General features: G+C 43.6%; 1 protein-coding gene across 4 annotated transcripts in view; it reads right to left on the reverse strand.

The window, feature by feature from the left end:
* Nucleotides 1–23850, reverse strand: part of LOC132208758 (complement C5-like) — a 47579-nt gene that overhangs the window by 11655 nt on the left and 12074 nt on the right. For 2 of the 4 annotated variants that reach the window (XR_009444898.1, XR_009444897.1), the window contains 2 exons: nt 4679–4738; nt 2906–3168 (listed from right to left, as the gene is read on the reverse strand). Coding sequence is in view for 1 of the 4 variants with exons in the window: in XM_059644132.1 (XP_059500115.1) it covers nt 4679–4738; nt 14596–14610 (75 nt within the window). In the remaining 3 variants the exon portion in view is untranslated. Of the gene's footprint in view, nt 1–2905; nt 3169–4678; nt 4739–14595; nt 14633–22154; nt 23768–23850 lie in introns of those variants that run through there. The other 2 variants (XM_059644132.1, XR_009444896.1) reach the window with 2 other exon arrangements.

The raw sequence follows: 23850 nt of genomic DNA on the forward strand, positions 1-23850 counted from the left end.
AGAAATGCTTCACAAATCACATATAAGGACCTGCACATCTTTGAACAATGGGAGGAAACTGCGGCACCTGGCAGAAGCCCCTCGCAGACGCGGGGAGGACATGTCAGTTCCACACAGATAGTTACCCAAGACTGGAATCTCAATTGGCTCCCCAGTGCATGAGCAGCTCTAACCACTGAGCAACTACTTTGCCCAGAAGGGGTTTTATAAGCACATACATTATTTCCATTAAGACAGATCCAATCCTCTACGTCCAATCAAAATAACATCTTGTAGATATCATGACAACAATCATAAATGATTTTGAATAAGTAAATCAAAAAAATTGAAATAGTTTCCAAGCCTAAATACTAGATATGGTGCAGTTAAAATGAATAGTGCAACAACAAAAAGGCCATATTTTATGTGACGATCGGTAACACTTGAAAACTTGCAACAATTCGTCGCCAGTAGTGCTCTGAAGTGGCTTGATGGTGCACTCCTTCAGACACTGGAATGAAACTCCAAAGATCACAAATTCTCCTTCAATACCGTGTTGGAACAGTGACTGCATCAACCTGTGTTTATGGGCCTGACTGGAAACCCACACAACATGCATAAACAAAAAAAAACTAAGGTGATAGGAGAAAAAAATGTATGTATGCAACGTCTTTGAAAAGCGATTATTTGTAGCGGCTGCAAGCCCATAAGGAATCTCGTTTCGCAGATTATATTCATTTGCACTGCAGGTCATGCCAGTCAGAATCAGTTTTCGTTTCATGACAGATAACTAAAATGTCCATTACAATGAACTTTGGTTGATCAGAAGATTTTAAGTAAGGACTATGTCTTGTGTGAGCTGACAGCATGAGGGGATGGAGAAGGTACATGCACTGCTGGCATCTTGACACCATTGAATGAGCAAGCGTGGATGCAAAGGTTGTAACAGGTAACAATTGTACAGGCAATATCTTTTGAGCTCCTTCCGAGCAGGCCTGGAATACTCTAAAGCTGTGCTGGACCCTCACTTCCTCCACCTTACGTATGCTGCCTTTTCTTTTTGACAAGAAGCACCTCTGTACCCGTCATCCAAGGCTCCTTAATCTTACCCCTTCTTACCTGTCTCAGAGGAACAAATTTATACATCACTCGCAACAACTGCTCCTTGAACAGCCTCCACATGTCTGCCGCGCCCCTTCTGTGGAACAATTGCTCCCATCTGTACTTTCCAACTCCTGTCTGATAGCATCATAGTTTCCTTGACCCCAGTGAAATGTCTTCCCCTGGTAACTGCTCCTTTCCTTTTCCATGGCTATGGTAAATGTGAGGCTCTTGCGGTCACTGTCGCCAAAGTGTTCTCCCACCATGCGATCTGACACCTGTCCTGGCTCATCGCCGAGCACCAAATCCAAAATGGCCTCCCGCCTCGTCGGCCTGTCCACATACTGATTCAGGAAACCGTCCTGAACACACCTGACAAAAACGGCTCCATCCAAACCATCTGCACTAAGGAGGTTTCAATCTATGTTGGGAAAGTTGAAGTCACCCATAACAACAACCCTGATCCGTTTGCACTTTTCAACAATCTGCCGGCCAATGAGTTCTTTGATCCCCCAACTGCTATTTGGGGGGTCTGTAGAAAACCCCCAGTGAAGTGACTGCTGCCTTGCTGTTCCGAACTTCCACCCATACTGACTCAGTCGACAAACCTTCCTTGGCAACCTCAGCCCATACCACCTCAGTAGACGAGTCCTCAAAGGTTCTTTCAGCCACCGTTGTACTGTCCTTGACCAACAAAGCCACACCTCCCCCTCTTTTACCACCTTCCCAGACGTTAATCAAAGATCTAAACCCGAGAACCTGCAACATCCATTCCTGACTCTGCTCTATCCGTGCCTCCGAAATGGCCACAACATCGAAGTCCCAGGTACCTATCCTAGCTGCAAGCTCACCTACATTAATCCGGATACTCCCGGCATTAAAGTCGTCACACTTCAATCCAGCTTACTGTCTGCCAGCACAGTCCTGTGACAGTGAGGTCCTGACCATGTCCTCCCTACGCTCATCCTCCTGTGTACTAGGACTACACCTCAGTTTCCCATCCCCCTTCTGAGCTCGTTTGAATCCACCCGAATGGCACTAGCCAATTTCCCACCCAGGATATTCGTGCCCCTCTGGTTCAAGTGGAGACCGTCCTGTTTGTACAGGTCCCACCTTCCCCAGAATGAGCCCCAATTGTCCATCTACCTGAAGCCCTCCCAACTGCACCATCCCTGCAGCCACGTGTTCAGCTGAAATCTCTCCCTGTTCTTTGCCTCGCTATCACGTCTACAGGTGACAAACCAGAGATGTTCCAGCTCTCGGCTTCCACCCGAGCTCCCTCAAATCCTGCCTGACATCCCTATCCCTCTTTCTACATATACCATTGGTGCCTATGTGGATCACGACTTGGGCTGGTCACCCTCTCCCTTCAGGACCCGAAAGAGACAATCCGAGACATCACAGACACTGGAACCTGGTAGTCAACACACCAATCGTGAGTCTCTTTCGTTCCCGGCAAATCTTCTATCAGTCCCTCTAACTATTGAGTCCCCAATGACTATCACTCTCTTGCTATCCCCGCTTCCCTTCTGTGCAAGAGGGACAGACTCTGTGCCAGAGACCTGCACCCTACTGCATACCCCTGCTAAGTCGTCGCCCGGAACAGTATCCAAAATGGTATCGTTGTTTTTCAGGGGAACGACCACAGGGGAAGGTTAGTCAAGCTACACCGGGTAAACGTGCATTTTTGGCTGAAGAAACATGTGTTTCAATGTGAGCTGATGGAAGAAGCTAATGGAGTCAAAGCTAAACATTTCGACAATAAGACAACCATTCTTAAAAGCAGCAAACAGCGTGAAAAAGAAATGAGCTGCTTTAATATCCACTTAAAATTTATGTGGAATATCAGATGGAATTTTCTTATTGACTCCATTGTGCAATCATGTCGAGCTAAAAATGTTCACTGCATTAATTAATACTGACCAGAAACAGACTTTGTAGTAAATGGTTTGACGATTTTCTGTATCTGGAACATCCCTTTTCTTTCTCGAACGAAGATCGTACCAACCGATGGTCCCAAACTGTGAGTCAAACGGATGGGACACATAATCTTTAAATTCCTCATCAAAACAGTCTAATCATATGGTTCTGTGCAATAAAAGAGAAAGAATAAACATGTTTCCCACAATTTTGCTGATGTTTACGAACAGAATGCTCAAATTCAAAAAGTTTGGGCTGGCATGTCTGCTTCCTCCAGCCTGTTTAAACTGTTCCATTCAATGTGAAATTTGTCATAAGTTTTCGCACACAGGTCTATGTGATCTGCGCCACCACCTTCTATTAGTCATACATGCTTTCCCCATCTTCCTGTAATACATTCCTTGAAGTGTTCAATGGGATTTTGATTTGAAATCTTATCGTCATATTCTTTTGATTCTCAAGCATCAATGAATCTGATGTTGCCGCCATTCCGTGCAGTGCACAGCACGTCAAACGGGAGTCTTACTCTTGCCATGAGCACTGAGGTAGTATGGGGTCACAACTGTCTCATAGTTCAGAATGAAATTCTACATATAGGGCTATGAAGAGTCATGCAGTTAATTTTATTTGACATGCTATTTCTTTTCTTCACAAATATGCTGGTTTTAAAGTGATCTTCACCCTCATTTAAAATGAATTCAATATCCAACCATCTGTAAAACTAGCAGATCCAAATTTTAATTTGAGTTCAGTGTTACACAAATATATGACTTTTTTAAAAATTAGTTCGAGTCAACATTAACATTTCATTCCCTGACAGCGGGTGAACTTAATTTTAAACTCCAATTTTCCTTCGGTATGAACGGAGAGGTGAGCCTTTTTGCAAGCACCGAAAGTCTCCACCAGTTTATGCTGAAACTTACGGAACTGGAAGTTTCACAAATATGTTCCTATTAAACACTAATTCCTATTGAAGCAGTATGAAGCTAAATTCATTCAACTGGACAGCAAAAACGGTCAAGATTTTAAAAGCAAGCAACTATTTTGAAGTCACTCTCTGAACTAAATTCCATCTTGGTGTCTGAGAGTCCATAGGTTCCTCATTCTCAACGAATCATTCAACTGTCATGCAAATACTGAAACACACAGACAAAAAACATCAATGTTAACGGTCATTAAGATTTTGAGAGTGATTTGGAATTCGTACTCAATACCCGCTGGGGAAAATCTGTTCCAATCTGGATAGTACTCACTTATTACCATCCCACCTACCTTCCCCAGCACCTCCTCCCCCTCCACGCTATTTGTTTCTGAGCTCCCTTCCACCCTCCATTTCTCAGGAAGGGTCCTGACCCAAAACCTCAACTTTCTTGAGCCTCTGATGCTGCCTGCCCTGCTGTGTTCCTCCAGCTCCACAATGTGTTATCTCAGACACCAACATTGGCAGTTCGTACTATCTGGATAACTCATTCTCACCTTGTCACAAGTGATTTATACTCATTATCTTTTCAGATGACGCATGTACATGTATATACATAAATATACATCTTGCACTTTTATGCCTGAACCACTAACCTAGAGGATATTTTAAAAGAGTCTCTTCATGTCTGCATGAAAGAGAAATCATCAAGGTCATAACTTTCATTTTCGGAATAACTCGAACATTCAAAGTACTCACAGTCAGTGTCCCATTTCCTTGGCCAGTCAATTTGATGTGAATCTTTCTTCCAAGTGGAAACTGTAACAGCAATTATATTTGAGAGTCAAACACTTCATTGCATCATCAATATTTCCTTGTCTGTTTGAAGCATAACATAATGAAATAATCATGGACAGATTGGCCAACAGTGTAATTTAATGTGTGTTATGGCAACTCAAAATCACAACCATTGAAGTGATCTTTAAAAAGCTGTTGTCATACAACAGAGCACTTTTTGAGATGCAGTGATGAACATACTTCCTGAGATGCAAATAATATATGCCAAATTAATTCCAAAGAATATCTTTACAATGAAAAAGAAGCTAAAAATCTCTTGACATTGCGAAGCTTGTCAGATTGCTATTAGTCAATGGAAATCGTTCAGAACAATTATTTATTCCCAGATGAAAAGGAAGTGTGTACATTTCATGACAACAAAATGTGAGGCTGGATGAACACAGCAGGCCAAGCAGCATCTCAGGAGCACTTTTGTCCTCCTGAGATGCTGCTTGGCCTGCTGTGTTCATCCAGCCTCACATTTTGTTGTCTTGGAATCTCCAGCATCTGCAGTTCCCATTATCTCGTATACATTTCATTTTCACATCTTCTCCAAGAGAGAAAAAAAAACACCTTCATGAATGCATTGTCAAACAAGAAGACTCACAAAAAAAAAGTCATTTGCCCCATTGAATATTCCTCCATCATTCGGTGAGATCATGGTTGATCTCATTACATTTATCATGACACAGCATTTCCACCAAACCCTCCTTATAGCTAATACATTCCGATCCAAGTAACATCCTGGTAAATCTCTGTTTCTGTGCCATGCCTTGTCTTTCTAAATATTTTTTCAGTCATCTACAAATTTAGCCACAGCACATGCACCTCTTTCCTCCAAGTCATTAATAAACAAGCACAAGAGCTGTGGTTCCTTCAGCGCGACCTCATTTCTTACCGACAAGCCAACCCTGGCATCTCTGTCCATTTGTATCGGAGATAATGGGAACTGCAGATGCTTCAGAATCCAAGATAACAAAGTGTGGATCTGGATGAACGCAGCAGGATGAACACACAGAAGTAGAAGGGTCTCGGCACAAAACGTCAGCTTTTACGCTCCTGAGATGCTGCTTGGCCTGCTGTGCTCATCCAGCTCCACACTTTGTTATCTCTGTCCATTTGCCTGTTCTTTCTATCGGACATGAATCATTGGTTATTTCGTTCCCAACACTTATCCCCTAACAACCACCTCTCTGTGATACCCAGAGTGATGCATCTGTCAATTTCAATCTGCACCACAAAGTCATTCACTTTGTTTCATACACTCCCTGCAATTCAATACAAGATCTTCAGTCTGGCATTTGCAGCCACCCTTCTTATCTGCTGCAGCTGAAGTGAGACTCCTGACCATTTCCATACTTTTTGTCCTATTACTTGCTCTGGAAACTTTGCTGAGCACTTACCAGCTTCTAACTTTTTCCACAATTTTCCATGCAACTGAGCTCACCCACTCCACACTTTTTATTTTAACGCCCTAGCCCAGACCTAGCTCTGTATTTTGCGAGGATACTTGTCCCAATATGATTCTCGTCGAGCCTATAACACCAGAACGACTCCCTCCTTCCCCATACCGATGCCAATGTCCCATGAATTCAAACACATTTCTGCCATGCCACCATTTGAACAACGTACATCTATAATTATGTTCACACCGTGCCAAATTGCTCAGGTAATAATCCAGAGATTATTACCATTCTGGTTCTGCTTTCTCACCTCAGCACCTCGGTGCTCATAATCCCTCAGGAGATCCTCTTTCCTCTTTCTTCCATATCAATGGTACCTGTGTGGACCACGATAGCTGGATTTCTACTCCTCCCACTTCAAGTTCCTTTGTAGCCGAGATGGAATATCCTGAACCTGGGCACCAGGCAGGCAACACTACTTTCGAGACTCTCAATCCTGGTCACAACGAACAGTGTTCATTCCCCGAACTATACTACCTCTGATTATAACCACATTTCACTTTTTATCCCCTCCTGAATGTCCCACCTGTACCACAGTGCTACAGTCAGTTTACTCATCTTCCCTATACCCTGCACTCTCATCCACACAGGAAGAAAGAATCTCAAACCTGTTAGATAAGATCAAAGGCCAAGGTTCCTTCTGCACTACATCCTGGATCCTTCCACCTGCCCTGTTCTTTGTCATTGGCCACTGACCGAGTTTCAGCTAGTTAATCTAAGGTGTGTGACTGCCTCCTGAAGCACAGCATTCCCTGGTAACTCTGCCCCACATGATTTGTTGATTGGTCAAAACTGAGATTCCAGTTCATCAACCGTAAGCTGGAGTCTGGGGCCTGACCACTCGCCCGTCATGTAGGTACAAATCATCATCTGGCCTGGCATCTCCATTTCAATTACTTCGATCTTAATTTGATTTGAAAACATTCTGGTCTTTTAGTTTGTAGCCTGTAAATATTTCTCCGATTTACTTTCAATCTGAAAGCTACCGATAATAGATTCTTAAACCAGTAGCGATCACCAACCAATGAACCTGGTTCACCCTCTCGGTCCCTGATTCTGGCTTCAATTCACCCTGTCTCAAAAAAAAATGCTTATGAACTATCAGGCAAAAAAAGCAAGCAAATGGCACCTCTTACCCTCTGCACTGACTTCCCGCGTTGCCACCAAGTTCCCCAAAATATATATTCACTTGGTACATTGGAGCCCAAAATTAGATGGTGTGGGTTTAAGGTGAGCTGCAAAAGATTTAGAAGGGACGTCAGGGGTAGCCTTTTCACCCAGATGGTGGTGTGTGTGTGTAATGAGCTGCATGGTTAAGTGATAGAGTTTGGTACAATTACAATATTTGAAAGGATGGGTCTGTGTTTAGGAAGGGTGTAGAGGGATATGGGTCAAATACTGGCAAATGGTGCAAGATTTATTTGAGATATGCAGTTGGCATGGACGAGGTGAACTGAAGGGTCTGTTTCCATTCTTCACAACTTTATGACTCAATGATTTGGTGAATTTCTGACGACTAGTTACATACAGGATATTTGTTACTGGAAGTTGATTATCCCATTGAATATCAAGCAGGGTGCTTTTGCATTGCCTTCTGTTGGAGATAATCCCAGCCCGGCAATATTGAAGGACTATTCTTGTTTGCCATTCATCAGCTAAACTTGAATGGTGCCTACATATTTTGAAATAACAACACAGACGACTGCAGTAACTGAGGACTGTGAAACTGTGCTGAGGAATCAGTTTCAGTACAGTTGTGTCACTGATGTTTTCACTCCCTGTCAATATGGCCTGTTTGTGAGCATTACAATCTTGGCTCAAACAGAGACATTCTCTTTCGAAATGCACATTCGAGTGGCACGAACGTGGAACCAGATCATGGAAACAGCACTGGAGGGGAGTGGGGATTAAGAACTGGCAGGAAAACAAATGCATTCTCAAAATTTTTACATGAGAAGAAGGAGTTGATTCTTCCTTTGAGGAATGACACCGTAACAGCGAAAATACTTTATTATAATGAAGGGAAAACTGTATCCATTTTATTGGTTTCATTAAAATAATGGCAATAAACTGCTGGAATAATCTGGCACTGACCATTGAAAAATCCTGGATGTTTTCAGAGATAGCTGGACTTTCCTAGGCTGAGAAAGTGCTGACACTTTATGAGCGATGTGGTTTTGAAAAAGAAACACTTTCTGAGCACAGTTGATGGAAGAGACAAACAAGTGCCATTGGCTACTACGTCTGAATATATCAGACCTTTCATGGCTGCTACCACATGGAATCATACAATTGAGAAAAGACTCATTGAGGTTGCACCACCAGGTGCTGATACAAGTGCTTTCTAAAGTTTGGGATGTTGCCTGCCTCAGCCACCCTCCTAAGCAGTGGATTCCAGACAGCACATAGTCTCATCACAAATAGGACAAACGTCTCCTGACAGAATCCGAAGTCCATACCGAAAATTTCTTTGGAATATTATGAGGACAGTGAGCACGGTGATCTGTACTTTCGCTCTTTATTGTTTCAGCCAATGTTCCAACATCATTTGAAGTGAGATCAGAGTAACTTCCCATGCCGCCCATGTTACTTCTGTCATTGCAGCATCAAGGACCCCGAACAAAAATGTGCCCGATGCGAATTGGGGAGAATCCTGCACGAGTAATGTCCTCGATTGAACAAAGGGAAAATCAATCTCTGAAAGTTGTCATTCAAGTCACTTGTCATCCTGGATAGGCATTAAACTGCTGCTCCTTGACTATATGAGGTATTGAAAAAAAATCATTGAACCCCTTATAAACAACTTTGTGTCTACTTCTGCAGCACTTGGATTAGAAGTGTTTCACGAAGGCAGCTCTATGTTATTTTCTCCAGAGATATTGGTGATGTCAAACAAACTTAGCCGTTGCTCGTGCCCACGAAAACCCATGGAGAAGTGTGTCCTATTAGAAAGATCAAGATATTTTATATTTTCACAGTTTAGTCTAAAGTCTCAGAAAGGTAACACTTTGCTAGATGAGTGTAACCCCAACGATATCATAAGTGCATCATGACATTGAGGTAAGGGTCTGCATCGTTTTCAATGAGAGGACTGATCGTGCAATATCAGTGCCACTGAGTTCAAACTTTTCATGGCTATTTATCTCAATGCAACGCGCCATCGATTTTACGGATCTTTATGAAAAAATGCCTCAATTAATGGCCATTCACAAATACTTGAGTGTCAACTCAAATGGCAGTTTCACTGTTCTGGTTCAGATCAGACAGTCCAATTGTGGCAGTGCAAAACAAAGAAAAGAAATGCTGGAATAAAAAAAAATCAAGTCTAGCAGCATCTGCAATGTGACTTTTTCAGAACAGGTTCATAACAGACTGGAAATGTTAACTCAAAACCTGTCTCCAGATGTTGCCTCATCTATTGTGTTTCTCCACCAATTTCTGTTTCCATTTCAGATTTCCGTAATCTCCAGTATTTTGCGTTTCTTGATGCACCCAGATGCTTGACTTGGCTATATTTGGGCAATATCATCCATTCCCGTTTCCATTAGAGCTATTGTGCTGATTACATTTGTATTACATCAGGGTCTGTCCCTTATTTAAGTTCCAAAACAAAATTGCGAATACCCTCCTAAATGCATGAATTTCAGGAAATCGATATTGATTAAAAATAAATTTTAGAGGCAGCTGCAATTCACGAGACAACAGAAATGGCTTACTCATGGTGGCACAACTAGTGCCTCTCCTGAAAGTGTTTCCCCTCAGGCTCTGAAAACTTTTCATACATATCTCAGAATAATTACGGCAATAATTACAGTGGTCACTCAGTCCATCATCTCCGCACCAGCTGGGGGTGAATGATATCCCGACTATTATTATCCTGTAATCTCCCTATACACCTAACATTTTGAAATCTTTGTCTGCTTCTAATTCTGAATATACTGTGCACATATGAGCAATTTTATCATTCTGCACACCCCACGATTAAACAGTGTTTTCCTGATATTTCATCTCCTGCATCACATTTAAAATTATCATGGTGTGTTCACATCATTCATTGGCATTCCATCTCCCAAATATAACCTGTTTTCTTGCTCTGCATGACATTTCATTCTGTCTGTTAGCGTAAGTGTGAGTCAAATACTGGCGACATTGGGATCTCACTGTCCTGTCCAGTCTCTACAGCCACTGCCCCCATTCCTCTCTGTCTCCGAACCAATGTCACATTCATTCTGTCCCTGGCTCTTCAGTCGGTGTGCTTTAATGAACAACATCATTGTACACACCATGTTTGATTATAGTTCTGGTGAAATGAATCAAGAAATGTAAATGTTACGTTTTAAAGCACATAAACTGCAATGAAGAACTTTGCATGTTGAAGATACATTGTTTTGTTACATCAGTGAGAAATCCACACATTCTCTGCAAGGTCAGCCCACCTATGCCAGCGATCTCTTTTTCCATTGGTTGTGTAAAGGTAATCAGCACAGTAATAACATTTTGATTTTTTTGGAGGGGGAGGGTGTAGATGCAGGTGGTTACAGCATTGCACATGGATAACAGGGCAGAACCAGTTAGCCTGCAAAATGAAAACGTCCATCATTCTCCCTCACCACAGATATTGTTAGAACAATTGGCGATGGTTTCTCAGATTATAGCCAACAATGTTAACATGTAATCCAAGATAATAAAGTGTGAAGCTGGATGAACACAGCAGGCCAAGCAGCATCTCAGGAGCAGCTTTTGTGCTCCTGAGATGCTGCTGGGCCTGCTGTGTTCATCCAGCTTCACACTTTATTATCATGGATTCTCCAGCATCTGCAGTTCCCATTATCACTAACATGTAATCCAGTCCAGTTTTCATTGTGACCTGAAGGTTCACTGAAGGTGTATTGAAATGTGTTGACTGGAATGTTTGCTCAGTGACTGTGATTGATGTCAGTCTCCATGGATTCTAGCTGTGTCAGAGGAGGCTTTCCCTCTTCTATTACTAAAGGGTTCCATTCAGTTTGTTATCCCATAGTATGAGTGGGAGCATCAGCGACAGCACTAACAGGGATCAGCAGCTGCAGAGAGAGGGGGCGGAGAGATCAGAATCTGAGAACAATAGACTGGAATGTTACATCAATGGATCAGAATCTGAGAACAATAGACTGGAATGTTACAACAATGGATCAGAATCTGAGAACAATAGACTGGAATGTTACATCAATGGATCAGAATCTGAGAACAATAGACTGGAATGTTACAACAATGGATCAGAATCTGAGAACAATAGACTGGAATGTTACATCAATGGATCAGAATCTGAGAACAATAGACTGGAATGTTACATCAATGGATCAGAATCTGACAACAATAGACTGGAATGTTACAACAATGGATCAGAATCTGAGAACAATAGACTGGAATGTTACAACAATGGACAGGAGTTTATCCTTGGGTCTTTACTATCTCAGTGTGTATTGGTCATTATTGCTAGTTCGGATAGGAGCTGTACTGATGATAATTCAGGCTGGTTACTATCCCATTCTCGCTATAAGTGGTGTTCCTGGTAAGTCTCTCTATCTCTGTCCAGTTATTACTTCCATAAGGCATATACAACTTTATTGCTGTTTCTGTTACCTGTATTTGGAAAAGATGGAAAAAATTATCTTCAGTTTCAATTAAAACCTCACTTCATTGTACATGAATTTCAGACTCATCCTTCGCAAGCATCTGAGAACAAGGCTTGTTCACAACATTGACGGCCTTTTTTAATTTATGTCTTACTGTTGTCTCCATCACCAAATTTGTCCAACAGCAGCTGCATAACATCGCCACTCTCCCCCTCTGTCTCTGTGCTGTGCCTGGATAAACCATTGTCTGCGCTGTGGTAAAATTAAGACTTTATGGTTCCAGCTGTCTTCTGACCAGTCTTCCAAGTTACAAATAATTTGATCACACCCTTGTTCTTGTTTTTAAAGTAACTAATGATAGAGACACCATGTCAGAGTAGTTAAGTCACTCAGCAGGTAAGTCAAATACAAGGGTTATTACACTAAAGATACTGTTTCAAATAACTCCACAGTCGGTGGTAGAGCTTAAATTCTAATGATCAGATTTGTAAACAAAGTGAGTTTCACTAATAGCAGCCATAAAACCAGCAGCATTTTGTCTAAAAACCCATCTCATTTCACTGACCTTCTCTGGTAAAGAAATCTAACATTTTTACCTGGTCTGGATTAAGTGTGAATTCAGACCCACAACAATGTGTTTGGCTCCAAACTGCCTTGTGGAATGGTCACAGTTAAAGGTAATTAACAATAGTTAACAAATGCTGCTCTTGCCAGTGATTCTGACATCCCATGAAATAAAAAAAATAACATTTAAATCAAAGAAAAAAAGATGTCAGAGATCTGAAACAAAAAGGAACAAAGTGCTGAGGAAAATGAACAGGTTTGACAGGCTCTGATGAAATTTAAACAGCGTTCGCACTTCAATTCCACTGAACAGACATCAGAACTGAAATCAGCTGGTAACTGCTGTGATTTATGCTGGTGACAGGGATATTAGTTTGGAAGGGGAGAAGGAATGAATTGAATAGAGAAAGAGAGATAGAGGGAAAAGAAAATCAGAGAAAGGGATTGTTGATGATCAGGTGGATGGAAATAAAATGCGAAATTAATTACATTCATTTTTCACCTTTTCCCATATTCGTGAATCTCATGCCCATGTAGGTAAACCTCGAAATCCCTGTCTAAAGTAAGTTATGATCCCTCAGTCTGTCTTCCCTGAGTGTGGTCATCTTCACTTATTCATTAATGGGATGTGGGTGTGACTGGCTGTGCCAGCGTTTATTTCCCTTTCCTCGTTGCCCTTGAGAAGGTATCTGTGAGCTGCTTTCTTGAATCACGACATTGCTGGTACATAGGTCTGTCCTGTGTCATTCCTTTGAGACTTTGTGGTGACAGATATAACTGAGTGGCTGGCTTGGTCATTCCAAAAGGCAGTTGAGAGGTAATCACATTGCCGTTGGCCTGGAGTCACGTGTAGGCCAGACCAGGTGAGGATGGCAGATTTCCTTCCCTGAAGGCTGTTAGTGAGCCTGGTGGGTTTTTCCAACGATCAACGATGGCTTAATAGTTTCACCATTCCAGGTATTTCATTCAATTCAAATTCCACATTCTGCCGTGGCAGGATTTGAATCGGGGTCTGGGTCATTACCCGGGTTCGTGGATTTATAGTTAGAAATAGTAACACAAGGCCATCCCATTCCCAACATCACCAGTCAATTCCAGCAGCAATAGTGGTGCTATTATCGTGACTGGTACAGAAAATTGTGCAATTACATTGTCAACAGCTGCTATTAAGAGCAGGCCAATTAATATTTCAGGCTTCTGCAACTGCATAGGGATATAACGGTTTATCAGCCAAGAAAATAAACTAAGGAGAGCAAGGCATTTTCAACACTGACAGAGTGCGCCATATATGCACCAGGGAGAGGGCAGTACTGACAATGGCCATCAAGTGAACTGGTTTCATTCTAGATTTTCCTCAGAGATAGTCGGAGTTGCTGATGCTGCAATCTGCGATAACAAGGTGTAGAGCTGGATGTACATAGCCGGCCAAGCAGCACGAGAGGAGCAGGAAGGCTGACGTTTCGGGTACGGTCTTAATGAATTACTTAATGAATTTAACCTCCACTGTAATCACAGAAAGACAAGTCCAGGGACAATAATAACAAAATGTGGAGCTGGATGAACTCAGCAGGCCAAGCAGCATTTTGAATTAGGCTACTCGGCTTGTCAAGTCTGCAATGCCATTTGATCATGTCTGCTTTTTTTCTCAACCCCATTCCCTTGCCTTCTATAACTGACCAATGATCCCCTTATTGATGGAAAACATATGATCTCTGTCTTAAAGACACCATTGTGTCCGTGTGTATGCGTTTGTTTATGTATTTGCATTTGATGTGTGTCATATCTCTGTGCATATGTATTGTGTGTATTCGTGTGTGAATCACTATCTGCATCCCTGTGCAATGAGGCCACTTGTGTTTGCAGGAAATCCAATGAAATAGGAATCAAACCCACTCCACCGCTGTAACCGTTGTGGCCTCCTGTACATCGGAGAAACCGAGCGGAGGCTTGGGGATTGCTTTCAAGAACACCTACGCTCGGTTTGCACTAAACAACTGCACCTCCCAGCCGTGAACCATTTCAACTCCCCCTCCCGTTCCTCAGATGACTTGTCTATCCTCGGCCTCCTGCAGTGCCACAATGATGCCACCCGAAGGTTGCAGGAACAGCAACTCATATTCCGCTTGGGAACCCTGCAGCCCAATGGTGTCAATGTGGGCTTCACAAGCTTTAAAATTTCCCCTCCCCCTATACTCACCTTGACTGGCTCCATCCCTGCCTCTTTGACTGGTCCGTATCTTCTCCACCTATTCCCTCCTTTATCCATCTTCTGTCCGCCTCCCCCTTCTCCTTATTTATTTCAGATACCCCTTCCCCTTCCCCATTTCTGAAGAAGGGTCTACGTCCGAAACGTCAGCTTCCCTGCTTGGCCTGCTGTGTTCATCCAGCTCTACACCTTGTTATCTCCACTCGTTCACGCTGTCTGTTCCTGCTGTGTTTACAATCACACAATCTCTCCCCCTGCTGGCCTCCCTACACCACTACACAGTTTGCAGTTTTCTTTGAGACAACATCAAACACTGAATCTCTTACATTATACGACCTTTTGTTTCTTCAATAATATCCTTGGAGGCACAAATCAGTCTCATTCGATAACTAGCGACGTTGTTCTTGACACATTATCATCACCGTCGTGTATGTTTTAGCACTTTACAATCCTTTCTCACTTTTAATTTGTAAGAGTTCATTACAAAACATTGCAAGCTAAAGACCATGGAATGAAATTCAATTCATCTCCTTACAAAATGGTTCACTCAGAATTGTTTGGATACAATTGCAGTGGAAATACTCTTTAATGTGTACACCAAGAGCCACAAATAATGTCCAAAGACAAATCACTTCCACCTTGCAGGGAGGGCAGAGACAGTTCTCCACATGAGCATTTCCGATTGTTCAGGACCTTAGTACAAATGCAATCCTCCCGACATTAGCCTTGTATGTGTATGTCTGTGTGTATGGCTGTGTTGATGGGCTGTCAATTTAGATTGTGCTCTGAGCTGCTGCCCTCCCACTCTCCCTCACAGACTGAATGAATCCCTTTTCACCTTCAGTTGCCCTTGGTGCATTATGGTGTAAAGGCCAGCAGAGGGAAACATTGCATCACATTACGCACCGCAGAGTCTGCCAGACCCACCGCCCCCACCCCAACACACACATACACACACACACACACACACACACACACACAGACCACAGTCAAAGACACACAGGCACTAATAGAGAAATACAGATATACAAACTAATGCACTGACATTTATACGGATAAGGGGTGTCTGCTAACATTTATTTTGTTCTGTGATGATTTTCTCAATATTTCACTCAATCTGTCTGGTGTGTGTGTGTCAATATTTCTGTTGCTCTGAGGGGGCGATGTTACCAATTCAATGCCTGAAGACACCAAACCTAGAAGGATTGTAAAGTGTGTGAAGGACAGTGCGGAAAACCAACAGGACAGAGACAAGGTGGTATCGTGTTCAAGTGTATGGCAGAAGAGGACCAATATAGGTCAGAGTGATGCGATGCAGTTGGTGGAAAGACAATATAAAATAGGCTGTACTGTTACAAAGTGGTTTCAGGAGCAGAGCGTCCTCGATGTACATGAGCACAGGTTATTGAAAAGTTGAAAACAAGTCACCTTCAAGATGGCAGCAGAGTGTGAATGCTGATCTGCCAACATGGGAAGATCTGCATCAGCGCATTCACTTCTTCCAGAAGATGGTTTGTGGAGGGGCTGTCGTAAAGTGACAGCAAAGGCAAAGAGGGGGATGGGGTTTGCAGCCTGGGAAGGTGAGTGAGGGTAGACCTACATTGGATGTTTGCAGCAATGAGTAAGGTTAAGTGTTAAATAAACTTTCTGGTTTGGGAATAGAAGTATCATTCAGTGGGGTTAAGTACTGCACTGTTGAGATGTGGGAGATTGGTGATGCTTACATCTGCAGGAAGTGCACCCAATTGCAGCTCCTTGCGGACCCTATTGAAAGGTTGGAGCAGTAATCGGATGCACTTCGGAGCACAAGGATGGCAGAAAGTGCCATAGACAATAGTTTTAGAGATGTGTTGACCCAAGGTGCAGGCAGATAGATGGGTGTCTGCTAGAAGGAGCTGGCAGCCAGTACAGGAATCCCCTCTGTAACAAGCATACTGTTTTGGACATTGTTGGGGGGAATGACCTATCAGAGGGTAACAGCAGCAGCAGGCACACAGGGCTGGCTCTGTTCCCAAGAAGGGAAGGACAAAGAGCACTAAAGCAGTAGTTATAGGGCAATTTATACTTAGGTGTACAGATAGGCATTTCTGTGGATGTAAAAGAGACTCCATGATGGTATGTTGCCCACCTGGTGCCAGGGTCCAGGATGTCTCTGGACGGGTAGAAAGTATTCTCAAGGGAGAGGGTGAACAGGCAGAGATTGTGATACATATTGGTACTAACAGCACAGGTAGGCTGAGTGACGAGGTCCTGCAGCAGCAGTTCAGGGAGTTAGGTAGAAAGTTTAAAAAGCAGGACCTCCAAGGTTGTAATCTCGGGAATACTCCCTGTGCCACGTGCCAGTGAGGCTGGAAATAGGAAGATAGTACAGCTCAACATGTGGCTAATCAGACGGTGTGGGAGGGAGTGTTTCAGATATCTGGACCATTAGGTCTCTTCCAGGGCAGCTGGACCTGTACAAGAAGGACGGGTTACATCTAAACTGGAAGGGCACACATATTCTGGCTGGGAGGTTTGCTGGTGTCACTCGGGAGGATTTAAATTAGCTTAGCAGGGGTGTGGGAATCAATGCAAAGTGAATGGACTGAAAGGGAACTGGAGAATAGGGCCAGTAAGGCTCAGAGAAAGAACAGACTGGGTGTAGTTGCTGTTCCAAGCAGGTCTAGTAGACTGAAGTTCACCCATTTCAATGCAAGAAGTGTAACAGGTAGGGCAAAAAAACTTGGAGCTTGGATTAGTACATAGAACTATGATGTTGTTGCTATTACAGAGATGTGGTTAATGGAGGGACAGGATTGATAGCTTAACGTTCGAGGAAAAAGATGTTTCAGGCGGGATTGAGGGAGTTGAGAAGGCGTGGGGACGTTGAACTAATTGCAAAAGGGAATATCACAGCTGTACTGCGGGAGAGCACCTCAGATGGCTCATACAGTGATGGAATATGGGTAAAGCTCAGGAACAGGAAGGGTGCAATCACAATGTTTGGGGTTTACTATAACCCTCCCAACAGCCAGCAGGAGATAGAAGAACAGACATGTAGCCAGAACTTGGCAAGCTCTGAAAGTAACAGGGTTGTTGTTGTGGATGACTTTAACTTCCTGTATATTGACTGGGATTCACTTAGGGCTTGGGGCTCAGATGGGGTGGAGATGGTAAGGAGCATCCAGGATGGCTTCTTCAAAAACAATGTAGATAGTCCAACTAGGAAAGGGGCCTTACTGGACCTAGTATTGGGGAATGAACTTGGCCAAGTGGTCGATGTCTCGCGAGGGGAATAGCTCAGAAACAGAAATAACAACTCAGTAAGCTAAAGGGTACTGATGGATACTGACAGTTGTATTTATCAAGTAAAAGTGTTAAATTGGGGAAAGGCTAATTATAACATTATTAGGCAGGAACTGAAGAATGTAGATTGGGACAGATGTTTGAGGGAAAATTAACATTTGGTATTGAGAGGCTTTCAATTGTAAGCTGCTGGGAATTCCAGGCAAGCACATTACTGAAAGGATGAAGGAAAAGTACGGCAAGTTTAGGGAACCTTGGATAACGAGAGATATTGTCAGCCTAATCAAAAAGAAAAAGGAAGCATTTATTAATGCCAGGAGGTTGGGAAGTTATGAAGCGAGTGTGGAATACAAGGAAAGATTAACGAAATTTAAGCGATGAGTCAGGAAGGCTAAAAAGGGGTCATGAAAAGTCATTGACCAACAAGATGAAGGAAAATCCCATATATGCATATAAAGAGCAAGAGGGTAGCAAGGGAGGGGGTTGGCCCAAACAAGGACAGGGAAGGGAGTTTATGTGTGGAGCCAGAGGAATATGGCGAGGTATTAACTGAGTACTTTGCATCAGTATGCTCCAAAGAGAAGGACTTGGCAGATGATGAGTCTGGGGAAGGGTGTACAGATCGTTTGGCTCATTTTGAGATCAAAAAGGAGGAGGGATTGGGGACCTTGAGAAACATTAATGTAGACAAGTCCCCAAGGCCTGATGGGATAGACCCCAGAATACTGAGAGAGGCAAGGGAGGAAATTTCTCTGGCCTTGAGACAAATCTTCGTATCCTCCCTGGCTACAGGGGAGGTCCCAGAGGAATGGACAATAGCCAATGTTGCTCCTTTGTCTAAGCAGGGTGGCAAGGATAATCCAGCTATTTTCAGGCTGATGAACCTTATGTCAGTGGGAGGGAAATTCTTGGAGAGGATTCTTTGAGACAGGATTTACTTCCACCTGGAAATCAATGGGCGTATTAGCGAGAGGCAACATGGTTTTGTGAAGGGGAGGTTGTGTCTCACTAACTTCGTTGAGTTTTTTGAGGAAGCGACTAAGATAATCGATGAGGGTAGAGCAGTGGATGTTGTTTACATGGACTTCAGTAAAGCCATTAACACGGTCCCTGATGGCAGACTGATAGAGATGGTAAAGTTGCACCAGGTTAGATGTGAGCTTGAAAAATGGATAGAAAAAGAAAACAAACTGGATCAGTCATAGAAGACAGAGGGTAGCAGTGGAAGGCTGTGTTTCTGAGTGGAGGGCAGTGACTCGTGGTGTTTCTCAAGAATCAGTGTTGGGACCATTGCTATTTGTAATGTATGTAAATGATTTGGAGGAGAATATGACTGGTCTGATCAGTAAGTTTGCCGATGACACAAGGGTTGGTGGAATTGCGGACAGCGATGAGGGCCGTCAAAGGATACAGCTGAATATAGATTAGATGGTGACTTGGACAGAGAGATGGCAGATGGAGTTCATTCCAGAAACATGTGAGGTAATGCATTTTGGAAGTTCTAATCCGGATGGAAAATACACAGTAAATGGCAGAACCCTAAAGATTTCTGATAGGCAGTGGGATCTGTGTGTCCAGGTACACAGGTCACTGCAAGTGGCTACACAGATGGAAAAGGTAGTCAGCAAGGTAGATGGCATGCTTGCCTATCTCAGCCTAGGCATTGAGGGTAAAAATTGGCAGGGAATGTCGCAGCTTCATAGAACCTTAGTTAGGCTGCATTTGGAATATTGTGTTCAGTTCTGGTTGCCACACTACCAGAAGGGTGTGGTGGCTTTGGAAAGAGTAGAGAAAAAGATTTACCAGGATGTTTCCTGGTATAGAGGGCATTATCTACGAGGAGAGGTTGGAGAAACTTGGGTTTATCTCACAGGCAGATCACAGAAAGCAAAGGATGGACAGATCAAATAGACTTAGACAGAGGCAGACAGGTTGCAATGCACCGGTGTGTATTTGGCAAGACCAACATTTGCAAGAACAGCATCATTTGAGATGAAAAAATACATTCATCAGTCCAACGATGGTCAGGATAAAGCTGCTCCTGAGCCTACACGTGCGTGCGCGTGTTCAGGCTTCATTATCTACTGCCTGATGGAAGAGGTTGTTGAAGATCATCACCGGGGTGCAATTGGTCTTTGATGATATTGGCAGCCTTTCCACGGCAGCGAGCTTTCCATTGCATTTTTTTTTTCCATTGCCCCTGCCCAGCCAGGCTGCAGCAAACTGAGTCTGGCAGCACTGAAATGAGAAAGCTCAACCATGTACCCATTGGCATTTTAAAGATGGCACCTGTGCCAGGGATAATTGAATATCCAGCAGCACCCGGCAATAGGAAGTAGCTTCAGCCGTGATGGGTGGGAGAATGGGGCTGGCATTGACTGAAATGGATGTCATGGTGTGAGGTAGGTATATCATGAAGGGAGGTCAATAAGATAGCACCAGAAAACCAGCCTGGCCTCGCAGAGAGAAACCCTCCGTCAAACACAATGAAAATGACACCACCATATTAATGTAAGATTTAGCCAAAAGGAGTCAAATGCTCTGATTCCACTCCCAGTTACAACGCCACAGAAGAAAACCTCATTCAATAATTTCTATCATCCGAACACAGACTAAATCTTAGATAACACGGTGTGAGGCGAGATGAACACAGCAGGCTCCTCTGATGCTGCTTGGCCTGCTGTGTTCATCCAGCTCGACACCTTATCTCAGATCTCCACCATCGGCAGCTCCTGCTATCTCTGTAACACAGTAAATCTTGTTCATCAATCATCCTTGGATTCGAGAGGCTGAATGGCCACCTCAGGTTCACCTGTAAAAGGCTCAAGATGCTCAATGGCCTATTACACTGTGGCAGGTTTGGGAGGTCTAACGAACTCTTCCTGTTCATGTGTAACAGGCTCAAGAGGCTGAGTGGCTTCTTGTTGCTCTGTAAGAGTCTCGAAAGGCTGAATGGCCTCCTCTTATTTCTGTGTCACATGTCAATTTTGTTTTCGGAGACCCTCACAGACTTGCTGCAATAACAAGACAGTGACCTGTTTAGAAAAAAACACAAATCCCTTTGTTACCAAGCAAGTACAAGCTGTGGAGAATCACTGTAGTTACCCAGCACAGAGTGCAGAGTCTCGCAAGCAATTCTCCCCGAGCAGCGGACAGTCCCCGCTTTTTATACTTTACAAAAGACATGATACAGAAAACGATTTCACAATTTACCATGACACGATACATAAAACAATTACTACAAACAGACAAAAACAGGATACCAAGCAATTATTACACCAACAACATAAAAGACCAGGATACAGTAGCGATTGCTTGTGAAGTAGCTGCTAATGGCAAGAGGCGATTTCGAGTTGCTGTCCGGGACAGATTCTGATTTCAAGTTGCCAGTGTGTCTGGCTAGAACCAAATCAGTGCCCTGGCCCCTTTGCCAGCGACAGGAGTTACATGCTTCAGAGGTTTCATACCTTTACCAATTTTCCCCACCTAACCCTATTTGAAACAGTTTGGTTCTAATTTTAATTCAGTCAGGAAGCTTAAGACAGTGTCTGCATACCGATGTGTGAGAAGAAAAGGAGTTACAAAAGCTTTACACTGAATTCCTAGCTGGGCAGGAAGCTTCAGGGCAGTGCATGCATACCTATGTTTCGGTAGATAAGAGTTTACTTCTATAGATTAAAGTCTCTTATCTGCATTTGATTCCTATACAAAGACTTTAATTTATAGAAGTATAGAAATCAATGAGATGTTATCACATTAACAGCTCATTCCCTCCTTCTATCATTTCATGATAACTTATAACAGGGCCGAGAGGAGAGCTGCTAACCTGTCAAACACAAATCTGCAGCAAGGGCTCATGCATGCCATAAATGTACAGCAGGCAGCTATGTCAACCACTAGAACAACTGACCCATGCAGCAAATAATGAACCCCAAGAACCACCCAGAAGCCATCCCAACAAACCCTGTCCAGGCTGGACTCCCTCACTGTACTGTTCCAACTGCCCCTGTATGGCTTGGATAGCCTGGGTAATGTTATAGGACTCGTTGGTGACGTAGGTAATGCACTTTTCCCCAATAATAGTGCATACACCTCCTTGCTGAGCCAGCTGATAGTCCACTGCATATTGGGTTTGCTGATCATAGAGCCAAAGTTCGGCTAATTCTTGGTTGACTGCCTCCAATGCCGTCATTGTGCTGTTTCCCAAGGCGGTGAGTCAACATTCAAGGTAATTTCGAATTTTCCTTTGTGGCCACCACCCCAGGAGAGCATCCCAAGCCGACAGTTCCCAGGAAACCATATCCTAAGGAAGAGCCCAACACAACTGGATTCTGCCATGCAGCGCAAAACTCCCAGCTCAGGAATCGTGTGACAATTCGCCATTGAATTTGTACTTGTTGGGGACAAGGGACAGTGAGGGGCTCAATGGTCCCAACAGCAAACAGCACTGGCAGAGTTGGAGTGGTAGCAGTGAAGGTCTCGTTAAGAAGGCAAACAGACTCACGTATTTCTTGATAGCTGTGCCAGGAGGACTGATCCTTACGTGGATGGAAACTTGCGGAGTTAAATGGAAATGACCCATAGTCTGTTTCTACATGAGTGCCATTGCAATCCCCACAACTCTACTGTATGCCCGGGGTCACAGATATGGGCTTAGATTCTAAGCAGGGGCAATTCAACAATTCTCCTATAGTGGTGCAATTTCTCTTTATGCACCGATGGGGCCAGGAAGTATTTTGGGGGTGATGAGTAACGAGAGCAGGCACGCAACAAGTTCCAGTTCCATTAAAGCAAAACAGATAGCTGTTGGGATTTGTACAGCTAGCCCCTTCCTTCCCATGCCCAGGTCGAGTGTCCACACAACCAGAGAGACCACTAACTACCAGTTTCACACATGTACCCTGCACACCTGTGTCCAACATCCCCTCTCCCTTCAGCAAGGCTTACCGGAATACTCTATTTCATAAAGCTGACTAGGGTTCCAGGCAGATGTTGCCACAAATAATGCTTCTACAGATCGTGCCAACGGGTAACATGCTGTCCGATTCCCGTGCAGCCGTATGTGTGTTTTATAAAACAAAATTGTCCTGCTGGCCATGCATGGTCAGACTAATACTCAGTCCAATGGTTAACTGCATGCCGATGAGGAAATCCATCATTTAGAGTCACTTAAGTGGATCCAGCGATTCTGTCCTTTAACTTTAAGAGCTGTCGGAGTCTGAAGAAACACTTGGTACGGTCCTTTCCACCTTGGGGCGACCCCAGTCCCGGACAAGTACAAAATCTCCAATCTGCGGCCATGATGATCGATCCTGAATCTCGAGGCCTTGTTCCGGTGTCTGCGGAGGTGGTCCGAAGGCGCACTTCACCGGCAAATGGAGAAACTTTCAAGATGATGTTAGTTGTCAGAAGTGTCTTCGCATTTCTTCTCCCATCACATTTAGGTCTGTTTTGCTGGGTGGGCTGGTATTGGCATCCCATGTTGTTCTGCTGGGTCAGTCATAGACTATTTCCGCTGCTGAGAGCCCAGTAGTAGAGTGGGGTGTTATTCGCATGTGATACAAGGCTCGTGGCAAAACCTTTAACCAATTAAGGCCGGTTTCGGATGTCAACTTGGTTAGTTTGGTTTTAAGTGTTGCATTAGCTCTCTCTACTATCCCTGCTGCCCGAGGGTGGTAGGCACAGTGGAATCGTTGTTGGATGTGTAATGTACCACACAGTTCCTTATTAATTTTCCCCACAACGTGAGAGCCGTCTTCCGAACTAATTTGTCGCGGTACTCCAAACCTTGGTACTATTTCAGTTAATAACAGTTTTACTAGTGTTGAGGCTTTGTTGTTTGTCTTTGGGAAAGCCTCTATCCACCTACTGAATACATCTACGATGACAAGACAATATTCGTAACAGTTTACGCGTGGCAGTTCAATAAAATCTAGCTGAATGCATTCAAACGGCCCACCT

Source organism: Stegostoma tigrinum, unplaced genomic scaffold (assembly GCF_030684315.1).
Source record: "Stegostoma tigrinum isolate sSteTig4 unplaced genomic scaffold, sSteTig4.hap1 scaffold_53, whole genome shotgun sequence".
NCBI lineage: Eukaryota > Metazoa > Chordata > Chondrichthyes > Orectolobiformes > Stegostomatidae > Stegostoma > Stegostoma tigrinum.